This window comes from Nicotiana attenuata, unplaced genomic scaffold, assembly GCF_001879085.1.
Source record: "Nicotiana attenuata strain UT unplaced genomic scaffold, NIATTr2, whole genome shotgun sequence".
Classification (NCBI taxonomy): domain Eukaryota; kingdom Viridiplantae; phylum Streptophyta; class Magnoliopsida; order Solanales; family Solanaceae; genus Nicotiana; species Nicotiana attenuata.
The window spans coordinates 125,734-145,101 of record NW_017672874.1 but is presented as its reverse complement, the minus strand read 5'-3'; the positions used below and the strand labels follow the sequence as shown (position 1 = coordinate 145,101).

General features: G+C 37.0%; 2 protein-coding genes across 2 annotated transcripts; one reads left to right on the top strand and one right to left on the bottom strand.

Moving 5' to 3' along the window:
• The first annotated feature begins 269 nt into the window (after positions 1 to 269).
• LOC109214786 (transmembrane 9 superfamily member 7-like) lies at positions 270 to 5,481 on the top strand. Its single transcript, XM_019378733.1, has 7 exons — positions 270 to 448; positions 1,913 to 2,077; positions 2,190 to 2,299; positions 2,417 to 2,525; positions 2,614 to 2,726; positions 2,835 to 2,982; positions 3,078 to 5,481. The coding sequence occupies exons 1-7, from the start codon at positions 326 to 328 to the stop codon at positions 4,233 to 4,235; spliced, it is 1,926 nt and encodes a 641-aa protein (XP_019234278.1). The 5' UTR covers positions 270 to 325; the 3' UTR covers positions 4,236 to 5,481.
• A 119-nt stretch (positions 5,482 to 5,600) lies between these two features.
• Positions 5,601 to 16,781, bottom strand: LOC109214784 (beta-galactosidase). Its single transcript, XM_019378732.1, has 19 exons — positions 16,359 to 16,781; positions 15,550 to 15,645; positions 15,353 to 15,465; positions 15,190 to 15,256; positions 14,973 to 15,065; positions 14,742 to 14,885; positions 14,265 to 14,353; positions 14,052 to 14,157; positions 13,871 to 13,958; positions 8,622 to 8,740; positions 8,374 to 8,538; positions 8,116 to 8,288; positions 7,897 to 8,006; positions 7,599 to 7,708; positions 7,295 to 7,405; positions 7,105 to 7,215; positions 6,657 to 6,862; positions 6,239 to 6,575; positions 5,601 to 6,113 (listed from the first exon to the last, which is right to left on the bottom strand). Exons 1-19 carry the CDS (start codon positions 16,536 to 16,538, stop codon positions 6,003 to 6,005), a joined length of 2,529 nt encoding a protein of 842 aa, XP_019234277.1. The 5' UTR covers positions 16,539 to 16,781; the 3' UTR covers positions 5,601 to 6,002.
• Positions 16,782 to 19,368: the final 2,587 nt, after the last annotated feature.

The window sequence follows — 19,368 nt, the reverse complement described above, 5'->3', positions numbered from 1 at the left end:
ACCGTGCTATTTTTACTAATAATAATGATGTTAATGCAATTTAAGCCAAAAGAGTTATTTTATAAATTTTTTACTCTCTTATTTTTACTTGTTCACTATATTAAAAATATATTTTTATTTTTAATTATCCACTATACTAAATCAAGAGAAAGACAATATTTTTTTTCTTGTTTTAACTTTATCATTAATTATTCATTCGTCAACTAAAATGTTCAATTGACGAAAATATAAAGGAAAATGAAATTAAAGAAGTGTAGTTATCAAAAAGGTGCAACCTTGGGAGTTTGTATAAAAGCTTCCCCCTGACAACACTGAAATTTGAAGCATGGAATTTCAGATGGATCAACGAAGATCATATCGGCTCGCCATCTTTTTCTTCTTCTTCTTCCTTATATCGTCTACGCATTCGTTCTATCTTCCTGGTGTTGCTCCTCGCGATTTTCAAACGGTAACCATTTTTCTTTTTTCTATTTATGTTGTATGCATGTAAAAAGAATAGCATTGGGATCAGATAATAATGCACATAATCATTTCTTCAATAAATTTGACATCTTTCAATTTTGTGTGTCCACTAATATCTAGTTATCTACCCATAATCATTTCTTCAATAATTTAGATATTTTTCAGTTTTGGTTGGCTAGTAATTTTTATCCATTATCATTTCTTGAATAATTCAGGCATTTTTCTATTTTGGGTGTCCAGTAATTTCTACCCATGTTTATTTCTTGAATAATTTAGACATTTTTTAGTTTCGGGTGTCCAGTAATTTCTGCCCATATTCATTTCATGAATAATTTAGATATTTTTTTCAATTTGGGAGTCTATAAACTTCAAAAGTTTTAAACTTTATTGTTTTCCTGTGAATTATACTGGTTTGGATGTACTGATTTTCACCTACTGCTAAAGCTCTTATATTGCCGTGTTTTTCTATAGGGGTTTTTAGTAAGCGAAAATGTTTGGCTTGTGAAATGATTCTGAATGTAATGACTAATGAAATGGCCTGTATAGAGTGGAATGAATTCATATGGATGCGTAGTTGATTGGTTGGTTGATTTATAAAATGGACGTGATAAAATATCTCCTCTGTTGATAGACTAAATCCCAGGAAAATAAGTTACATATTTATTATTTAATTCTGCTGAAGTTGAGCTCAAGTTCCTTTGGATTATCTGCTTGATAGGCATGTTTAGCGTCTTATTACGACTCTTTGTTACACAAAGGCAGTTCCAGCATTTAGGGGCAGTGGATATATATATATATATATTAGAATTTTCTCTTTTCAATACGTATATGTAGACCGAGTTTGAGACAGTGAATGCATGTGCACCTACTACCTAATGTTGATTGCTGGATCGTCCTCTGCCTCTTTAGGATGTATTTGCGTTTGTCTGCTTGAATGAATGCCTTTGGCAGAATTCATTTAATTCATAGTAAATGTGTGTGATAAGATTTAATAAAAACAGTGACTAATTCTGTGTGAACTCAATGTAGAAATGTTATATATTCTGAAGCTCTGAGATCTCCTGTCTAAAGAGGAGGCCTTCTTGATGTTTATTTTAATCGAAGCTGCTTGTCTTGAAGTCTTTATATTGGTTATGTCTTGAATATCCTGTGCAAGAAATATTGGGCATTGCAGTCATTTTATTTTCCCGGTTTCATCTGGTCATTTTGAAACTTGGTATTTCATAAAGAGTTGAACATTTGTACTAGTTGCTCAGGTAGAAACATCAGAAAGAAGATCAATAGAAAGATACCATTTTTGCTTTGGTTTGATTGTTGCTATCTGTCATATGTGTTGCTGGTTACTTTTTTATTCTTCCCCTTCTAGCGAAAAAGAACAAACTGCCCGGGAAAGTGGCAACTCTATGTTATGTATAATTGTCTATAACAAGACTGTTCTTATATATTACAGGGTGATCCACTTAATGTCAAAGTAAACAAGCTGTCATCTACAAAGACACAACTACCATATGACTATTACTACTTGAAGTATTGCAAACCTACTGAAATTTTGAATAGTGCGGAGAATTTGGGGGAGGTTCTTCGAGGGGACCGCATAGAGAATTCAGTTTATACTGTAAGGATATATGCTTTTTCCTTCTAGCTTGAAATTGGCATTAAAAAACGTTTGTTCACGTACTTACGAGTGAACAAGCTGAATGGGTTATATCTTGTGAATTAATACACAGTTCCAAATGAGACAAGAACAGCCATGCCAAGTGGTTTGTCGACGAAAACTTGATGCTGAATCTGCAAAGAACTTCAAGGAAAAGATTGATGATGAATACAGAATCAATATGTAAGATTAATCTAGTGTAGTTTTGTTCCAGTTCAGTCCCACCACAGCATGATATCTTTGCTCATCTTTTTGCACCGCCACAAAAATTAAACATGGATTATTCAAATAATTATGCAGGATTTTGGACAACCTTCCTGTTGCTGTTCTTAGACAAAGGCGAGATGGAAGTCAGTCAACTACTTATGAGCATGGTTTCCGTGTTGGGTTCAAGGGAAATTATGCTGGGGTTAGTGCAGTCACTGAATTGCTATAGAATGATGACTTAATCCTCGCTAAGTAATCTAACCCTTAATGAATTTACTTTCTTCTGCCAGAGTAAAGAGGAGAAGTATTTTATCAACAACCATTTAAGCTTTCGAGTCATGTACCACAAGGACCCTGAAACTGATACTGCTCGTATTGTTGGGTTTGAAGTCACTCCAAATAGGTTTTAATGCTAACTCTTCCTTGCTATTGTTTCATATTCTTTATTATTGGGGGGAGGAAGGTATAATTATCCCTAGCTGTTCTTTTCTCACTTGATTTTTCTTGACAGCATTAATCATGAGTACAAGGATTGGAATGAGAAGAATCCTCAAGTGACGTGTAACCAGAATACAAAAAATTTAATTCTAGGTGGTGTTGTGCCCCAAGAAGTAGATACAAATAAGGAGGTTGTATTCACCTATGATGTTTCCTTCAAGGTATTCTCTTACTGAACCGTTATCTGTCCTACTTCAGGTGTGATGCAGTATTTTATTGTTTGTTGACTTCTTATCTGCTGCTATCTGTTCTGCAGGAGAGTAATATAAGGTGGGCTTCTCGTTGGGATACATACCTTCTCATGAATGATGATCAGATTCACTGGTTTTCCATCATAAACTCCCTTATGATTGTCCTCTTCCTTTCTGGTATGGTTGCGATGATCATGATGAGAACTTTGTACAGAGATATTGCTAACTATAACCAACTGGAAACACAAGATGAAGCTCAGGAAGAAACAGGATGGAAACTTGTTCATGGAGATATTTTCCGCCCACCTATTAATTCTGGATTACTATGTGTTTATGTTGGGACTGGTGTCCAGATATTTGCAATGACACTAGTAACAATGATCTTTGCTCTGTTGGGTTTCTTGTCACCTTCTAACCGTGGTGGACTTATGACTGCCATGGTTCTGCTCTGGGTCTTCATGGGTTTGTTTGCTGGCTATTCTTCTGCACGTCTTTACAAAACATTCAGGGGAACAGAGTGGAAGAGGATTACCTTGAGAACTGCTTTTATGTTCCCCGGTATACTTTTTGCTGTCTTCTTTGTGCTGAACGCTCTCATCTGGGGAGAGAAATCTTCCGGGGCAGTGCCTTTTGGGACTATGTTTGCTCTTGTGTGCTTATGGTTTGGAATCTCAGTACCTTTAGTGTTTGTTGGCAGTTACCTCGGCAATAAGAAAGCGGCCCGTGAAGAGCCAGTTAAGACAAACAAAATACCTAGACAAATACCGGAGCAGGCATGGTACATGAAACCAGCCTTTTCAATTCTAATCGGTGGTATTCTTCCATTTGGGGCTGTTTTCATTGAGCTGTTCTTCATTTTGACTTCCATATGGCTGAACCAGTTCTACTACATCTTTGGCTTCCTGTTTATAGTTTTTCTGATCTTGATAATCACATGTGCGGAGATAACTATCGTCCTCTGCTACTTCCAGTTGTGCAGTGAAGACTATTATTGGTGGTGGAGAGCTTATCTGACTGCTGGATCCTCGGCTTTGTACTTCTTTCTCTACTCTGTATTCTATTTCTTCACCAAGTTGGAAATCACAAAGCTGGTTTCAGGCATCTTGTATTTCGGTTACATGTTGATTGCATCGTATGCCTTCTTTGTGTTAACGGGAACAATTGGTTTCTATGCTTGCTTCTGGTTTGTCCGGAAAATCTACTCCTCAGTGAAGATTGACTGATGAAGAGGATAGCTCATAAGTTGTTACAAGTATAGCGAAAATGGTTTGGGTTCTGAACTGATGATTTTGAGATTTAGGAAGAAAGGTCATGTGGTTTGCATCATATGCCTTGTTTGCGCAAACAGGAACAATTGGCTTCTATGCTTGGTTTTGCTTTGTTCAGAAAATATATTCCTCATTGAAGACTGACTGACCAAGAGATAGCCCATAAGTCCATACCTGTATAGAGGTCTGAATTCTGATGATTTTGATATATAGAAAGAAAGTAGCTGGTTTTGTGCTGCATAGGACTAAGGCTGAAGTCTGCCTGCCGACGACTCTTTTGTGGCTTGACTTGCTTCTTGTCATTTAAGTTTATTTCATTTTCTTTTGTTGGTTACATTATTGCAACATTAATTGTACCTTTTTTATTTTAACAATACATATGGTAGAAAACAGAAATTTTGTTGTGTCTTGAAAACTTATGATGATGCATCTACAAATGTATGCAAGCTTGTCCTTTCAATTAGCAAATTGAAAACCATGGGAAACATTTATGCTATACTTCTGCATGTGATTAAGATCGCATTTTACATAATTGTCAAGAAACAACACCAACAAGTGCTAAACAAGGCAAGCACAGAATGCAACCCTCGGTATCTTGACAGACAACACATGCAGATGAATAAGAATGAAAAAAAGGAGGTTGCTGTTACTGCAACATTGTTAAACTGTTAGGGGTCGTTTGGTAGGATGCATTAGATAAAATAATGTATGCATTAGCTTTGTATATTAATAATACCTTGTTTGGTACACTTTTTGAACCTATGCATTATTTATGCAAGCATTAATTATGCACCATATTTGGTATTATCCTATGCATACCTAATGCATAGAAAACCATGGTATTAGGAATGCAAATGGGTTTTAATGCATGCATCAGCTTAGTTAACGACAGAATTGTCCTTCAAAATTTATGCTTGATTAAATTATGCTATTATATTAATGCAAGTTTAAAATAATCCAAATAGTGAGAACAAAATTATGTCTCTAGTAAACAAATAAATACATAGCAATATTTTATTTTTTATAAATAAAAATTTAATTCCACACTACAATATAGTTAGACAAATCAAATAATTTTTTAGAACTTTTTCATATAAAAATATTCCCCAACATATGTTTCTTTTAAAAAGATAGAGTGATGGACTAGTTTTGAGGGCATTTTTGTAAACAAATAATTCTTTTAGAAATTGTGCAATGCTTTAATACATCAAACCAAAAAATGGATAAGAAATATGTCAGCATAACTAATGCAAGCATAACTAAGCATTACTAATACACTCTATTCAGCATTATTCTTATGCACCCTTACCAAACGACCCCTTAATGTGCAAAGCAATGAATAATTGCTTTTCTTACATAGATTATACGATGGAAGTTAATGGAAGCGAAATGCTTACCAAGTGTAGCGCAAACAAAATTTGCACATGGACTCATTACAAATCATCCCTATGTGCACTTGGACCAAACATCAAATTCTTGTTTTACAGTAGCAGGCCAACACCAATCTCAGTAACTAACATGTACAGAATCAGGTGAGCTTTGATCAAAGAGGTGTGTTGCTTAACTGTACAACTTCACCACCAGCAAAGCCAAAAATTAGTAGGTGCCGATCTTTGGATGTGTAGTGTAGTAGCTTCTTCGAGAAATGTTGAGAGTGTTCAAACTATTTCTATCGTGGTGTTTAAGAAAAATCACTGAAAACCACTAATACCATCATGGTGGTCAACTGCAAATGGCTTCCACTGAGAGTTTCTTCAATACATTTCGACATGGATCACCTCCGAAATTCTCTGGTGTCACACTCACTGAGCAAGACTCTTGCCCAACACAATTCTGCAAAATGATAATAAGAATAATTAAAGATGCAAGTAGGTCTCTCATGTTTATACAAAATAAGAAACTCAATTTTGATTCCAATCATGAAGGTCAAAACTCATCAAACTATGATTCTTAAATACCTTTTCAAAAGCGTCATATGAGCGCCGGGCATGGCAACTTCCCTGCTGGAAGCTTCCACAAACTCCCTCTGGTGTTCCAAAGCTTGCAAATTTGATTGAAGAAATCTTCTGACCAGGTGCACACCGAAGATGGGCTTTAGGTCGGAGAGGTCTGTCAAATTTACCAGATGCTAGCCTCTGCCAATTCAACAACTGTGGTTGCCACTCATATATATCAGCACAAACACTTGCTATTTCTCTTTTGACTAAAGTGATTCCATAAGGATCTCCTCCCCATTCCTCAAATACAACTAACAAATTTCCAGTAGGATGTAGCCACGACCGGGGAACATGGTACCTGAATTTATGCTTCTCAGTTAACTAATTGGAGCTTCATGCTACATAAGAGGAAAATCCACCACAGTTTGTCATGACTTACCATCTTTGTGAGCCCTCTCCGCAGTTACTTAGGCACTTTTTCTCGTCAAACCAGCCTGTATAGTTACAGGCGCTACAATTACCAGATGATTTATATCCAGGCCAATGGCGTCCGAGGCTCTGACCATTTATCCATACTTGACCTTTTCCCATGGTGTTCATATCTAAAGCCAAAGGTTCATTTCCAGCTGGAGCATTGAATGTAGTCTGCAAACACAGCAAAGGGATTTAGTGGCTTTTACTCAGGTCTTTTGAAGGCAAAGAAATTTGAATTCTTGATATGAACCACGGTAAATGTAAGCACTGCACCATAAAGCTAACTCCTTTTGGTGATGCCCGTGATCTATGTTAATATACTGAGCTTTAGAAGAACCTAATATTCCTGACTTATAGCAGGACAACTTTACTTATGTAACTAACCATGATAGAAAAGATAATGAGTTATGCACCTTATACCAAGAGAGTGGCTGTTTCTGAGCCACTAAAGAGCCCTCAACCCACTCAACAGATGGGCTACCGCTGAGCGAATGAAGACTCAGGGCTTCTCCTTTTAGACCAACCTGGTCAAAGAAATGAACAGTCAGATAGACGGACATTTAAGCAAACAATTCTTTTTTTCAAAAATCTAAAAAGACAAACCTTGTAGAACCATTTCTGCCATGTTAAATCTCTTGTCCCCTCGTTAAGACCACTAAGTGAAACCGGTCCAAGAACACCAGCATTCCATGTCTCAAAATGAGGGCCAACATTCTACATTCAAGCACATGTAGAAGCAAGCCAGAAGATGAGCATATTTTGGAATTACTGAAGTATAACTCTCAAAATCAGTTTTACTCGAATGCAGCACACAGAGCCATGCAGCTTCCATGGGGAGATGAACAGGCATATGTATGATATATGCACGTGGAATAGAGAAGAAGAGGGTGGGGAGAGAGGGACAAACCGGAAGACCAACAGCAATGCTTAGCAGAGAAATCTTGTTTACACCAGCTCTCAGATTAATACCATTGCTGAAAGTTAGTTTTGGGTTTTCTAAGCTTCCGTACACAGTTCCTGCAAAACGTATGGATGTACAGAAATGATAAATAACAATGTGCAATTGACCTGGACATCAGTTTTTCTTATTAAACCAAATTGTTTCCTCGATTGGGTCGTAAATTGCATACAAAAAAAAAAGCCTGAAATCTCTGATTAAAAAAACCCTCAACTCGCAATTGTACGTAACAAAAAACATCACGGACCTGCTAATTGACCATTCACAAACACATGCAATGCATGGCCAGCAGAGAAGACTGTAAGCCAAGGCCAATTGCCGCTATTCAAAAATCCTTCTGTTGGATCAATCTCGACGCTGCGGGTAAACATAATCAATCATAAACATGTGAGCAATCTAAAGTAGTTCGAGTGTAATTAACTTCCTTCGTTTGTTTGTGAAGCAATACCAGAAAAAGAGCACTTACTCAGTCATGTACCACAAATAATCAGATACATCTCTTGTGGTATTTATCTGCTCCAATAACCCAACAACTGTGTAAGTATTGTCTTCATGAAATGCTGCGTCTTCATTATATGACTGCCAAGAGAATCCTCTAATGACTGGACTCATCTTCATCTGTGCACTTTGAGCACCAACCTTCACATTAAATTAAGAGTATGAGACAATTTCATTGTTATGCACTAATAGCATAAGTAATTCAGGAGAAGTGCCTTTTTCTCACCCTCGCAGTATTATATACAGTGTTCTTGCAGTCGGGAAGAATGCTGATAGACCAGGGCGGCAAGTTATAATGCATGTTCCCAAATGCCACTGTAGCAAAAGAGTGCTGGTTGTAATTAGCAAGGAAGGCAGCACAGGCCCCAGACTCCGACTTAAAAACACGGGCCTGTAAGAGAAAAACAAAAAGTTTGATTTCACTTCAAATTTGGCAATGCTGACTGGTTTAAGAAGAATTTAAATGAATGTCACCTCTTGATAGTTCCCTAAGGGTGTCACAGTTGGATCAGCAGATACTAAAGCTGGCTCACAAAGCTTTATCGCTCTATGCAGATCTTTCAAATGACCCCATTTAGGTTGACGTAATAACCCTGAAGATCAAAGGGGGAAAATCACTTTGGCTAAACAATGATTTCCACTTCAGCTGCTCTTTTTCTTATCTTTTACATCTTCGTCCTAATTCTAATCATGGATTTGATAGTAAAGAAACCTCATAAGTAAGTTTTACTCAATAGCAGTGTGACAAACTGGACAACATAATATCATGTAAGTTTATTAACAGCAATAAACTAACTGAGAAACACAATTATCATTTATGATGAAGAACAGGATTTCCAAGTAATTAATTTGATTGAATTGTTAATATTAGCTGGTTGAACTTAATAATAAGCAGTAGACATAGATGTCAGCAGCTTTTGCTTTAAATGCAGCTTGCATGACCTACTATAACACATGCATTTGCCTTCTGAACTAGATTCACTTTGTAAAGTAGTTAGTCATGTATAGTGTCTCACATCGGGAAGTAGATACCTATTATTATGTAATCACTTTATATTAATAGGGTTGTACAACACTTTAATTAAGTAATAATATTTTTCTCCCGTGCTTTCTCACATAGTATCAGAGCAATCGTGAGATATTTATCGTTGTGCATAAATTCCAGCGACTCCGGAAAAAAAAATAGCCTTTTTTCCGGCAAAACAGCACTGTCCGTAGGAAAAAGTCCATATCCGTCGGTATTGTGCAAAAACCAACACCACCACGAGGTAGATCAGCTTCCCCTGACCAACCCGTAAAAATTTCTCGACAGACCTCCACCCAGGCGCGTGAGGGCGCCGGCATGTGAGGCATCTTCCGGCCATTTTTTGGCTGAGCTTCTTCAGGAAAGCCTGTTAGCACAGCAATTCCAAGTCCACCAGTACAGTTTTTGCCAGATTCCGACAACTTGAAATTTTTCCGGCGAGCTACAGTGTTTTCCGGTGAACAATAACAGTGAAACAGTGAAAGTGAACAATAGTTTCTCTTACACCTTGGGAGTTAGCTAGGCCTCACGGAGGTTGTTAGGATTTTGGTCGTAACAAAATGGGAACCGATACGTTGAATGGTTGGATGGTTTCTTTAGCGGATTATATTGAGTTCCTTCAGTACAAAGCATGTAAGCAGGCATCTTCTGAGATAGCTTCTGTTGTTCAAACGGTTAATAGCATGACTTGTGTCTCCCAATCTTCATCCTCCGAGTCTTGGGTCATTGATTCAGGCGCATCGGATCATATTTCTGGTAACAAATCTCTTTTCACTACTATTTCGCATTCTCAATATCTTCCAACAGTCACAATGGCTAATGGGACTCAAACCATGGCAACTGCAATAGGTCAAGTAAGCACACTTCCTTCCTTACCTTTAGATTCAATTCTTATGTTCCCAATAGTCCTTTTAATCTCATAACCGTTAGTAGCTTAGCCAAATCACTTAAATGCGCTGTTTTATTTCTTGATGACCTTATTTTTATGCAGGAACGCAATACGGGGCGTATCATTGGTATCGGGCGTGAATCAGATGGACTTTATTACCTTATCCTTGCAAAATCACATGAACTCACATCTTGTCTCCCTTCAATAACTTGTCTTGTTACCGATTCACCATATTTATTACATAAACGGTTGGGACACCCCAGTTTGTCAAAACTTCAGAAAATGGTACCTAGTTTATCTCACTTGTCCACTCTAGAGTGTGAGTCATGTCAGCTCGATAAGCATACCCGCTCCCGTTTCCCTCGGCGTCTTGATAATCGAGCAGAGTCACTTTTCACTTTAGTCCATTCAGATGTTTGGGATCCTAGTCGGGTCAGTTCTACCTTGGGATTCCGCTACTTTGTCAGTTTCATTGATAATTATTCCAGGTGCACTTGGATATTTTTTATTAAAAATTGGTCTGAGTTGTTTTCTATTTTCCAAACCTTCCACGCTTAAATTCAAAATCAATTTGGGGTTTCTATCCGCACATTTCGTAGTGATAATGCCCTAGAGTATTTGTCTTCCCCATTTCAGCAGTTTATGAACTCTCATGGGATTATTCATCCAACATTTTGTCCGTACACATCTCAACAAAATGGGGTAGCTGAAAGAAAGAATAGACATATTATTGAAATTGCTCGTACCCTACTCATACAATCTCATGTTCCGTTGCGTTTTGGGGGGATGCAGTTCTCACATCTAGCTATCTTATTAGTCGTATGCCATCTTCAGCTATCCAGAATCAAGTTCCATTCTATGTCCTGTTTCTCCACTTACCTTTGTTCTCTCTTCCACCCCGTGTCTTTGGAAGCACGTGTTTTGTTCATAATCTTACTCCAAGAAAAGATAAGTTAGCTCCTCGTGCTCTTAAGTGCGTATTTCTGGGTTACTCGAGAACGCAAAAGGGGTATCGATGCTATTCTCCTGACCTCCAGCGGTACCCTACGTTCGCTGATGTTACCTTCTTTGAAACCCAATCATACTTCACAGGTCTAGGTAATCACTTAGATATTTCTGAGGTGCTACCAGTTTCATCTTTTGGAGATTCAGTCACTATCTCCCATTCATCTTCCTCTACAGTTGCAACTCCACCACCTACAGCTCCAATTGCAACTCCACCACCTATAGCACCAGTTCCACCACCTAGTCCAGTTCAACCTTCTGCAACTCCACCACTCTTGACTTATCATCGTCGTCTGTGTCCAGCATCAGGCCCAGGTGATTCACGTCCCGCATCAGATTCTGCACCTACTTGTCTCCTCTTAGTCAACCAATTGCACTCCGCAAAGGTGTACGATCCACACTTAATCCTAATCCCCATTATGTCGGTTTAAGTTATCATCATCTGTCATCACCTTATTATGCTTTTATATCATCTTTGTCCACTGTTTCTATCCCTAAGTCTACAGGTGAAGCACTATCTCATCCAGGATGGCGACGGGCTATGATCGAGGAGATGTCTGTTTTATATGCGAGTGGCACTTGGGAGCTTGTTCCTCTTCCTTCAGGTAAGTCTACTTATGGTTGTCGTTGGGTTTATGCGGTCAAAGTCGGCCCAGACGGCCAAGTTGATCGGCTTAAGGCTCGTCTTGTTGTAAAAGGATACACTCATATTTTTGGGCTTGATTATAGTGACACTTTCTCTCCGTGGCTAAAGTAGCATTTGTTCGTCTCTTTTTGTCCATGGTTGTCGTACGTCATTGGCCTCTTTATCAGTTAGACATTAAGAATGTTTTTCTCCATGGTGATCTTGAGGAAGAAGTTTATATGGAGCAACCACCTGGTTTTGTTGCTCAGGGGAGTCTAGTGGTCTTGTATGCCGATTGCGCAGGTCACTATATGGTTTGAAACAGTCCCCTCGAGCTTGGTTTGGTAAGTTCAGCATAGTTATTCAGGAGTTCGGCATGACTCGTAGTGAAGCTAATCACTCTGTGTTTTATCGGCATTCTGCTCCTAATCTGTGTATTTATCTGGCGGTTTATGTTGATGATATAATTATTACTGGCAATGATCGGGATGGTATTACTAATCTGAAGCAGCATCTCTTTCAGCACTTCCAGACTACGGATCTGGGCAGATTGAAGTATTTTCTAGGTATTGAGGTCGCTCAGTCTAGCTCAGGTATTGTTATTTCACAGCGGAAGTATGCCTCAGACATTCTTGAGAAGACTGGAATGATGGGCTACAGACCTGTTGACACTCCTATGGATCTGAATGCTAAGCTTCTGCCTGGACAAGGGGAACCTCTTAAAATCCTACGAGATATAGGAGGTTCGTTGGCAAATTGAATTACCTCACAGTGACTAGACCTGACATTTCTTTTCCGGTGAGTGTTGTAAGTCAGTTTACGGATTCTCCCTGTGATAGTCACTGGGATGCAGTTGTTCGCATTCTTCGGTATATAAAGTCATCTCCAGGCAAAGGGTTACTATTCGAGGATCGAGGCCACCAGCAGATTGTTGGGTACACAGATGCTGATTGGGCAGGATCACCTTCTGATAGACGTTCTACGTCTGGATATTGTGTTCTAATAGAAGGTAATTTGGTCTCTTGGAAGAGCAAGAAACAAAATGTAGTTGCTCGATCTAGCGCCGAAGCCGAATATCGGACCATGGCTATGGCAACATGTGAGCTAGTTTGGGTCAAGGAGTTGAAGTTCAGAGAAATCAACAAGATGGAACTGGTGTGTGATAATCAAGTTGCTCTTCATATTGCGTCAAATCCGGTGTTCCATGAGAGGACTAAACACATTGAGATCGACTGTCACTTTGTCAGAGAAAAGATACTCTCAGGAGGTATTGTTACAAAGTTTGTGAAGTCGAATGATCAGCTAGCAGATATTTTCACTAAGTCTCTTACTGGTTCTCGTATTAGTTACATCCGTAACAAGCTCGGTACATATGATTTATACGCACCGGCCTGAGGGGGAGTGTTAAGTAGTTAGTCATGTATAGTGTCCCACATCGCGAAGTAGATACCTATTATTATGTAATCGCTGTATATAAATAGGGTTGTACAACACTTTAATTAAGTAATACTCCCTCTGTTCCAATTTATGTGAACCTGTTTGACTGTGCATGGTGTTTAAGAAAAAATGAAGACTTTTGGAATTTGTGATCCTAAACAACTCAAAAAGGGGTCCACAGTATATGTGTGGTTATAAAAGGTTCTCACTAAGGATAGAATTGGGAATTTAAGCTAAATTATTTCGAAATTTAGAAAGGGGTCATTCTTTTTGGAACGGACAAAAAAGGAAATAGGTTCACATAAATTGGAACGGAGGGAGTAATATTTTTCTCCCGTGCTTTCTCACACACTTAAAACTAGTAATCACGGTGTTCGGAACAAATAGAACAACGATTTGTTTTTGGGTAAGTAAGTCGTACAACAGGTAAAATTGTTCCTCAATCCAAACAGAAGCACAGATCATTCGATCAAGGAGTCACCTTTTTCTGCAGCTGTGAAATGAAAGAGCTGACCCTCGAGGGTGATGTGAAAAATTTAACAGAAAGCAGTGTACTAACAAAGCTAGGGGCTAACACGAGAAAAAAGATAAACCAAAGAAACAAATAGAAGAGTTGACCAAGTAAATTCTGCTTCTCCCTATTCAAATGGTTTATGGAACAAAACAGGAAGGTATTTTGATCCTTAACCTTCTCCTTAAACTACGATATTCAATCCAAACATTGATTCTAAGAAAGCACATACCAAATTCATCAAGAGGTGCATCATAGTCATAACTAGTAGCGATAAATGGGCCACCAGCAGTCCTTCCAAAGTTTGTTCCTCCATGATACTGACCAAAATAGAAAAAAGGTCAGAACAATGTATCCTCCTTGGATTCATATAAAACACTTAAACTTATTAAAGTCAAATTCCAATGAATTACCATGTAGTAATTGACAAAGGAGCCTCCCGTTTGTATAAATCTTGCGACAGCAAATGCCATATCCTCTGCAGGACGGTAAGGAACTGGACCTCCAAATTCAGTAAACCTGCCAAGATTATCAAAACAGAAAATTATCTCGCCATTAACTCTAGCAAAGATGTAGTATAAGATATTATTCACCTATTACTTATGAGAGATGTATATGAAATTTACCAGGCTGTCCAGGCTTCAGTCCACATCTTGGGTTTATTAGCCTTATTTGGTGAGAAGTAGTCACAGTAGAAACCATTGCAAGTATTAATCTGACCAGGGGAAAAAGATATACTAACGTAAATTACCAAAGTAATTTTACTTTATTTAGAAAAAAGAAGACGTGCCAATACAAGTTATTTTACTGGATGTTTTAAAGTATTGGTAAAGTTAGATATCAGAAACAGCGCAAGTACAGTACAAGTAGGTGATTACAAGAGTCAAAGGCAACTGAATATTTTTTGAAGAGACATGAAAACAGAAAGGAGTGGGAATGAAAGCCACCCCATGTGCAGGAGTTAAAAGTACTCTATTTAATTCATGAGTCATGACCATACTGGGTGACTTCTGACAATAATTGTCCCATTAGAAATGGGAACATAGCTTGAAATTCAAAGAACAAGAACAGAAAAATAATGAAATGCCACAGAATCCACTTACAATAGGATCAGGGACATCATCTTGCTTGCACATGATCCACGGGACACCTGTGCTAAGATCTACTGCCATTTTTGCTGCCCACTCTGAGTAAGCTTTACCAGGTTCACCTAGTTCCCACTCCATAGGTCCATACTCATTTTCTATCTGGACAGATATTTTCACCCAATTTACCTCTTAGTTTTAGTTGTAGGAAGAATACTTATATTTGCAAGATTGAAGAGTTTTAACAACCTGAGATAGAATAATTGGACCACCCTGAGATTCATACAACCGTTCTGACTTCATCATTTCAACAATCTTGGTAGTGAACTTTTGCATTGCAGCCTAAGTTTAGAGCATTTTAGACAAAAAGAATTAACACCCAAATTAGAAACCAATCACATCAAAGTAAGACTAGTACCAAAAATTGTTGCAATGAAGAAAATTTCATTTGACAGCTCAATCTAACCTTGAAAGGCTCATTGTCTGTTCTGAAACTGATACCTGGAACATACTTTAGCCAAACTGGAAAACCCCTGAAATTGAAACAGGTAATATGATCAAGAACTTAACTTTAAGTCTATATGGGGTATCATTATTTTGGCAGATATGACAATAATTTTGAACATTACCCAAAATTCCATTCAGCGCATGCATATGGTCCAATCCTGAGATGGACATAAAGTCCTGCTTCTTGCACCACTTTAATGAACTTCACTAAATCATACCTCCCTTCAAAATAATACTGGAAAATTAAACAAAAGAGTAAGTTAAATAGCAGCAAATGATAGACAGTCAAATTTTGAAGAAAGGAGTCAACTTTACTCACCTTCCCTTCTTCAGGCTCATGTCCATTCCAGAAAACATAAGTTTGTATCACATCCACTCCTCCTTCTTTTGCCTTCTGAATAAGATCTGGCCACATCTGTGTAACCCAAAAACAAGGATAGAGATAATAACCTTATAAAAATCTGATTTTAAACAAAAACAACAACTATACCCCAGTTCTAAACAAATCGCAGTCGGCTATACGAATCCTCATTGCTTCATTTATACTCAACTAATGTCATCATCATACCGAAAGATTGTCTAAACACCCAATCTTTAAACAATAAAAATTAAAAGTTTAGTCAGAGAGTGAGAGAGCAACTAATTTAGACACCCATTTGCCAAAAAAGCCAATCTTGAATAAAACATGGAATATACAACAACAACAACAACAAACCCAGTATAATCCCATTTACTATAATCCCATTACTGAGGTCTGGGGAGGTTAGTGTGTACGCAGAACTTACCCCTACCTTATCAAGGTAGAGAGGGTGTGGGTGTTTCTGATAGACCCTCGGCTCAAGGAACAACGAAAATAAAGCAACAACAAACGTAATAGGGCTAACGGAAGTGAATGACACAAAAATAAAACATGGAATATGAAATCAACATATTGAAGTAAACACCAAAACAATGAGAAAGATAACATAAGCTAATAAAAATCCAATCATTAAACAATAAAAATTAAAAGCTCAGTTAGAGGGGGAGTGAGCAACTAATTAAGACACCCTTTTGCTAAAAACACAATCTTTGATTAAAACATGGAACATGAAATCAACATGTGAAGTAAATTGTTCACATGAATTATACCTCAGGTGTGCTTCTTGGGTAATGAATGGATCCAGAAATGAGGATTTTTCTTTGGCCATTTACAATAATAGCCTTATGGTCATATGACACTGAAGCAATTCCACAAGAAAACCATGAACTCAATAAAATCAGCAACAAATTCCACATTGCAATCCAAGAACAACCCATGTTGGTCAGCATTGAGCATTCAGCAACCCTTGTACCTCAAATTCTTGTGCCTTTTACAAGGCACTTAACTTTATTCCTTCTTTTTTAGTTGCACTTTATTCTATTCATGCATTATGTAGTGAGAGAAAATGTAGTCTAAATATTAGTATTGGGAGAGTGGTGAAGAGAAACAGCTGTTTTTGTTGTCTTTAGAGTTTTCTTTTTCCTTTTTTTGTTTATACTAACATACTTTCCCTTCTAGTGCAGAGTAAGAGAAAAAATAAAGAAGAGAGAGAAAAATGCTGTCCAAATAAAGTAGCAGTAGTAGTAGTTGTAGTAGTATAGTTCAGTGTGAATGCATGACCAAGTGTGCACATTTTTCCATTATTAAAAATAAGGTTTCATAATTAAGATTTTTGTTTTTAGTATTAAACTTACGTTGAATCTGGTTTTATTCGAGACATACTATATGATTTTTACACACTTTCTAACATTGATATGAAACCGTCTTAATGATTGCTCCCTTCCTCTAATTCTTTTACTTGTCATGTTTAATTTTTGTACGTTTTAATTAATAAAATAATTTAATTTTATCTCAGTTTCCTTTAATTCTTTTTTACTATATTAATCTCTCTTCACATTTATTAAAGTAATAATAAATATAGCAATTAATTCTTTTAAAAAATTTAAATAACAAGTATCGTGGACCAATTATTTTTAATAGTAACCATCACAACTAAAAAAGATGAGATGGAGTATAAGGTATTTGTATAAATAATTTTTTCTCTCTACAAAATAATAATCATGTTATTTAGTTAACACTCTATTAATTGAACGATTAGACTAGATTTAAAAAAAAAAAAGAGCTATAAATGACTTCATATGTTTATAAAATATTAAGTATTTTCAAAACAAATTCAATCTACTAAAACAACTTCTAATATTTAAGATCAAAGGTAAAGTATGTTAGCGTAAAATATGACTAATATGTATAACACTTCTAATTTATTTCAAAAATGAGTTAATATTGAAATTAAATGGATTTTATTTTAACAATTAAAAAGTACGAGGATTCCTATAATTTATCATATTAGTTTTGAATTAAAACACAATTAGTTGATCGAATGATTAAGTAAGAAACTGGAACCTGTTAAAATTGGTAACTACTCCGAAAGCATGCACGGCGTGGAAGTGAGGGTGGGTCCCATCCTTTCTGCATTTTATCATCCCACAAAGACTGGGTCCCACCTTAGTATTAATATCTAATGTTCAAGTAAGTAAGAAACGCTTTCTATCATAAACTTTTATTGTTAGGACTCTAATAGCCTGTTTGGCCAAACTGTAAAAATTAGCTTATTTTGAGAGTTTTTTTCAAAAGTGCTTTTCTCAAAAGTACTTTTGGTGAGAAGCAGTTTGTGTTTGGCTAATTAATTTGAAAAGCACTTCTGAGCAGCAATTAGTGTTTGGCCAAGCTTTAAAAAACTGCTTCTAAGTGTATTTTTCTCAAAAGTGCTTCTCAAAAAAGTGCTTTTGGAGAGACGCTACTTTTTTCTGCTTCTCCAAAACTGCTTCTGCTTCTCCTCAAAAGCACTTTTTTTCCTTCCAAAAGCTTGGCCAAACACCTGAATTTTTGGCCAAAAGTGCTTTTGGCCAAAAAAAAAGCACTTTTGACCAAAAAGAAGCTTGGCCAAACAGGCTATAAACCAATACCTTGGATTAAAGATGCATGAATATTACTCCCCCCGGTCCAAAATAAGTGATTTTTTGGATGTTTTCACACAAATTAAGAAATCCAGCTTTTAGCATTAATTAGCAATGGAATTGACCATATTAACCTTTACTATCTCACATAAACACTCCTAACACATATTCCAACACCATTTACTTCAAGGACAATGTAGAAAAAAAAATTTAATTCATTCTTGAAATCTGGAAAAATTACTTATTTTGGACCACAAGAAAAAGACCAAAAAATCACTTATTTTGGACCGGAGGGAGTATTCTTCTTATTATGGGCTCGTTTGATACAAGGGATAATGGGTAATTAATATCGAAATTAAATTTGAGATAAATTTATCACATGTTTGATTGGTAAAATTGTGGTATAATTAATCCCGAAATTAGTTATCCTAAGATTGTATTATTTTTTTTCGGAAAATATATTTGGCCAAACTAAGAATGGCCCAAATGTCCAGAATGAGGGTATTATGGTAACTTCGCACGGCTTTTGAGGGCATAATGGATATTTAAGCATTTTCGTTTTCCAGATATACCCTTTAGCAGATTTGTTTTTTAATTTAATTTTTTCCCTCCAATTCTCTCTCATTAGTTTAATTGTCTTACCTTCCCCATACTTCTTTCACATTTACACATGCATGCTACACTACTTTTCATAAAGCAATTTATACTCATATACATATACTATACCAATTAAACGAAATAAACTAAAATTGTCACGACCCGGGTTTCCCACCATCGGGAGTCGTGATGGCGCCTACTATCGGAGCTAGGCAAGCCAAGCCTTTTAAACATTTTCGGATTGACAACACAACAATAATAAAACAACGAGTCTTTAAATAAATGCGGAAGTCTTTTAAAAAAAAGAACATAATAACTAAAAACCCAAAATGCGGAAGTTTAATATTTCTCTACCCAAGACTGGAGTCGCTATCTCATGAACTACTAAAGAGTGCTACAAACAAGTCCGAATAGAAAATGCTTAAATGTCTGTCTCGGTACAATGAAGACAAACTGAAAACATAGAAAGGGACTCCGGCCTGCGAACGCCAGCTGGGCTACCTCGTAAGTCCCTGGACTGAAGTCAGCTCCCGATCAATATCCTACTGCAGTGGTCCAAAAGCTG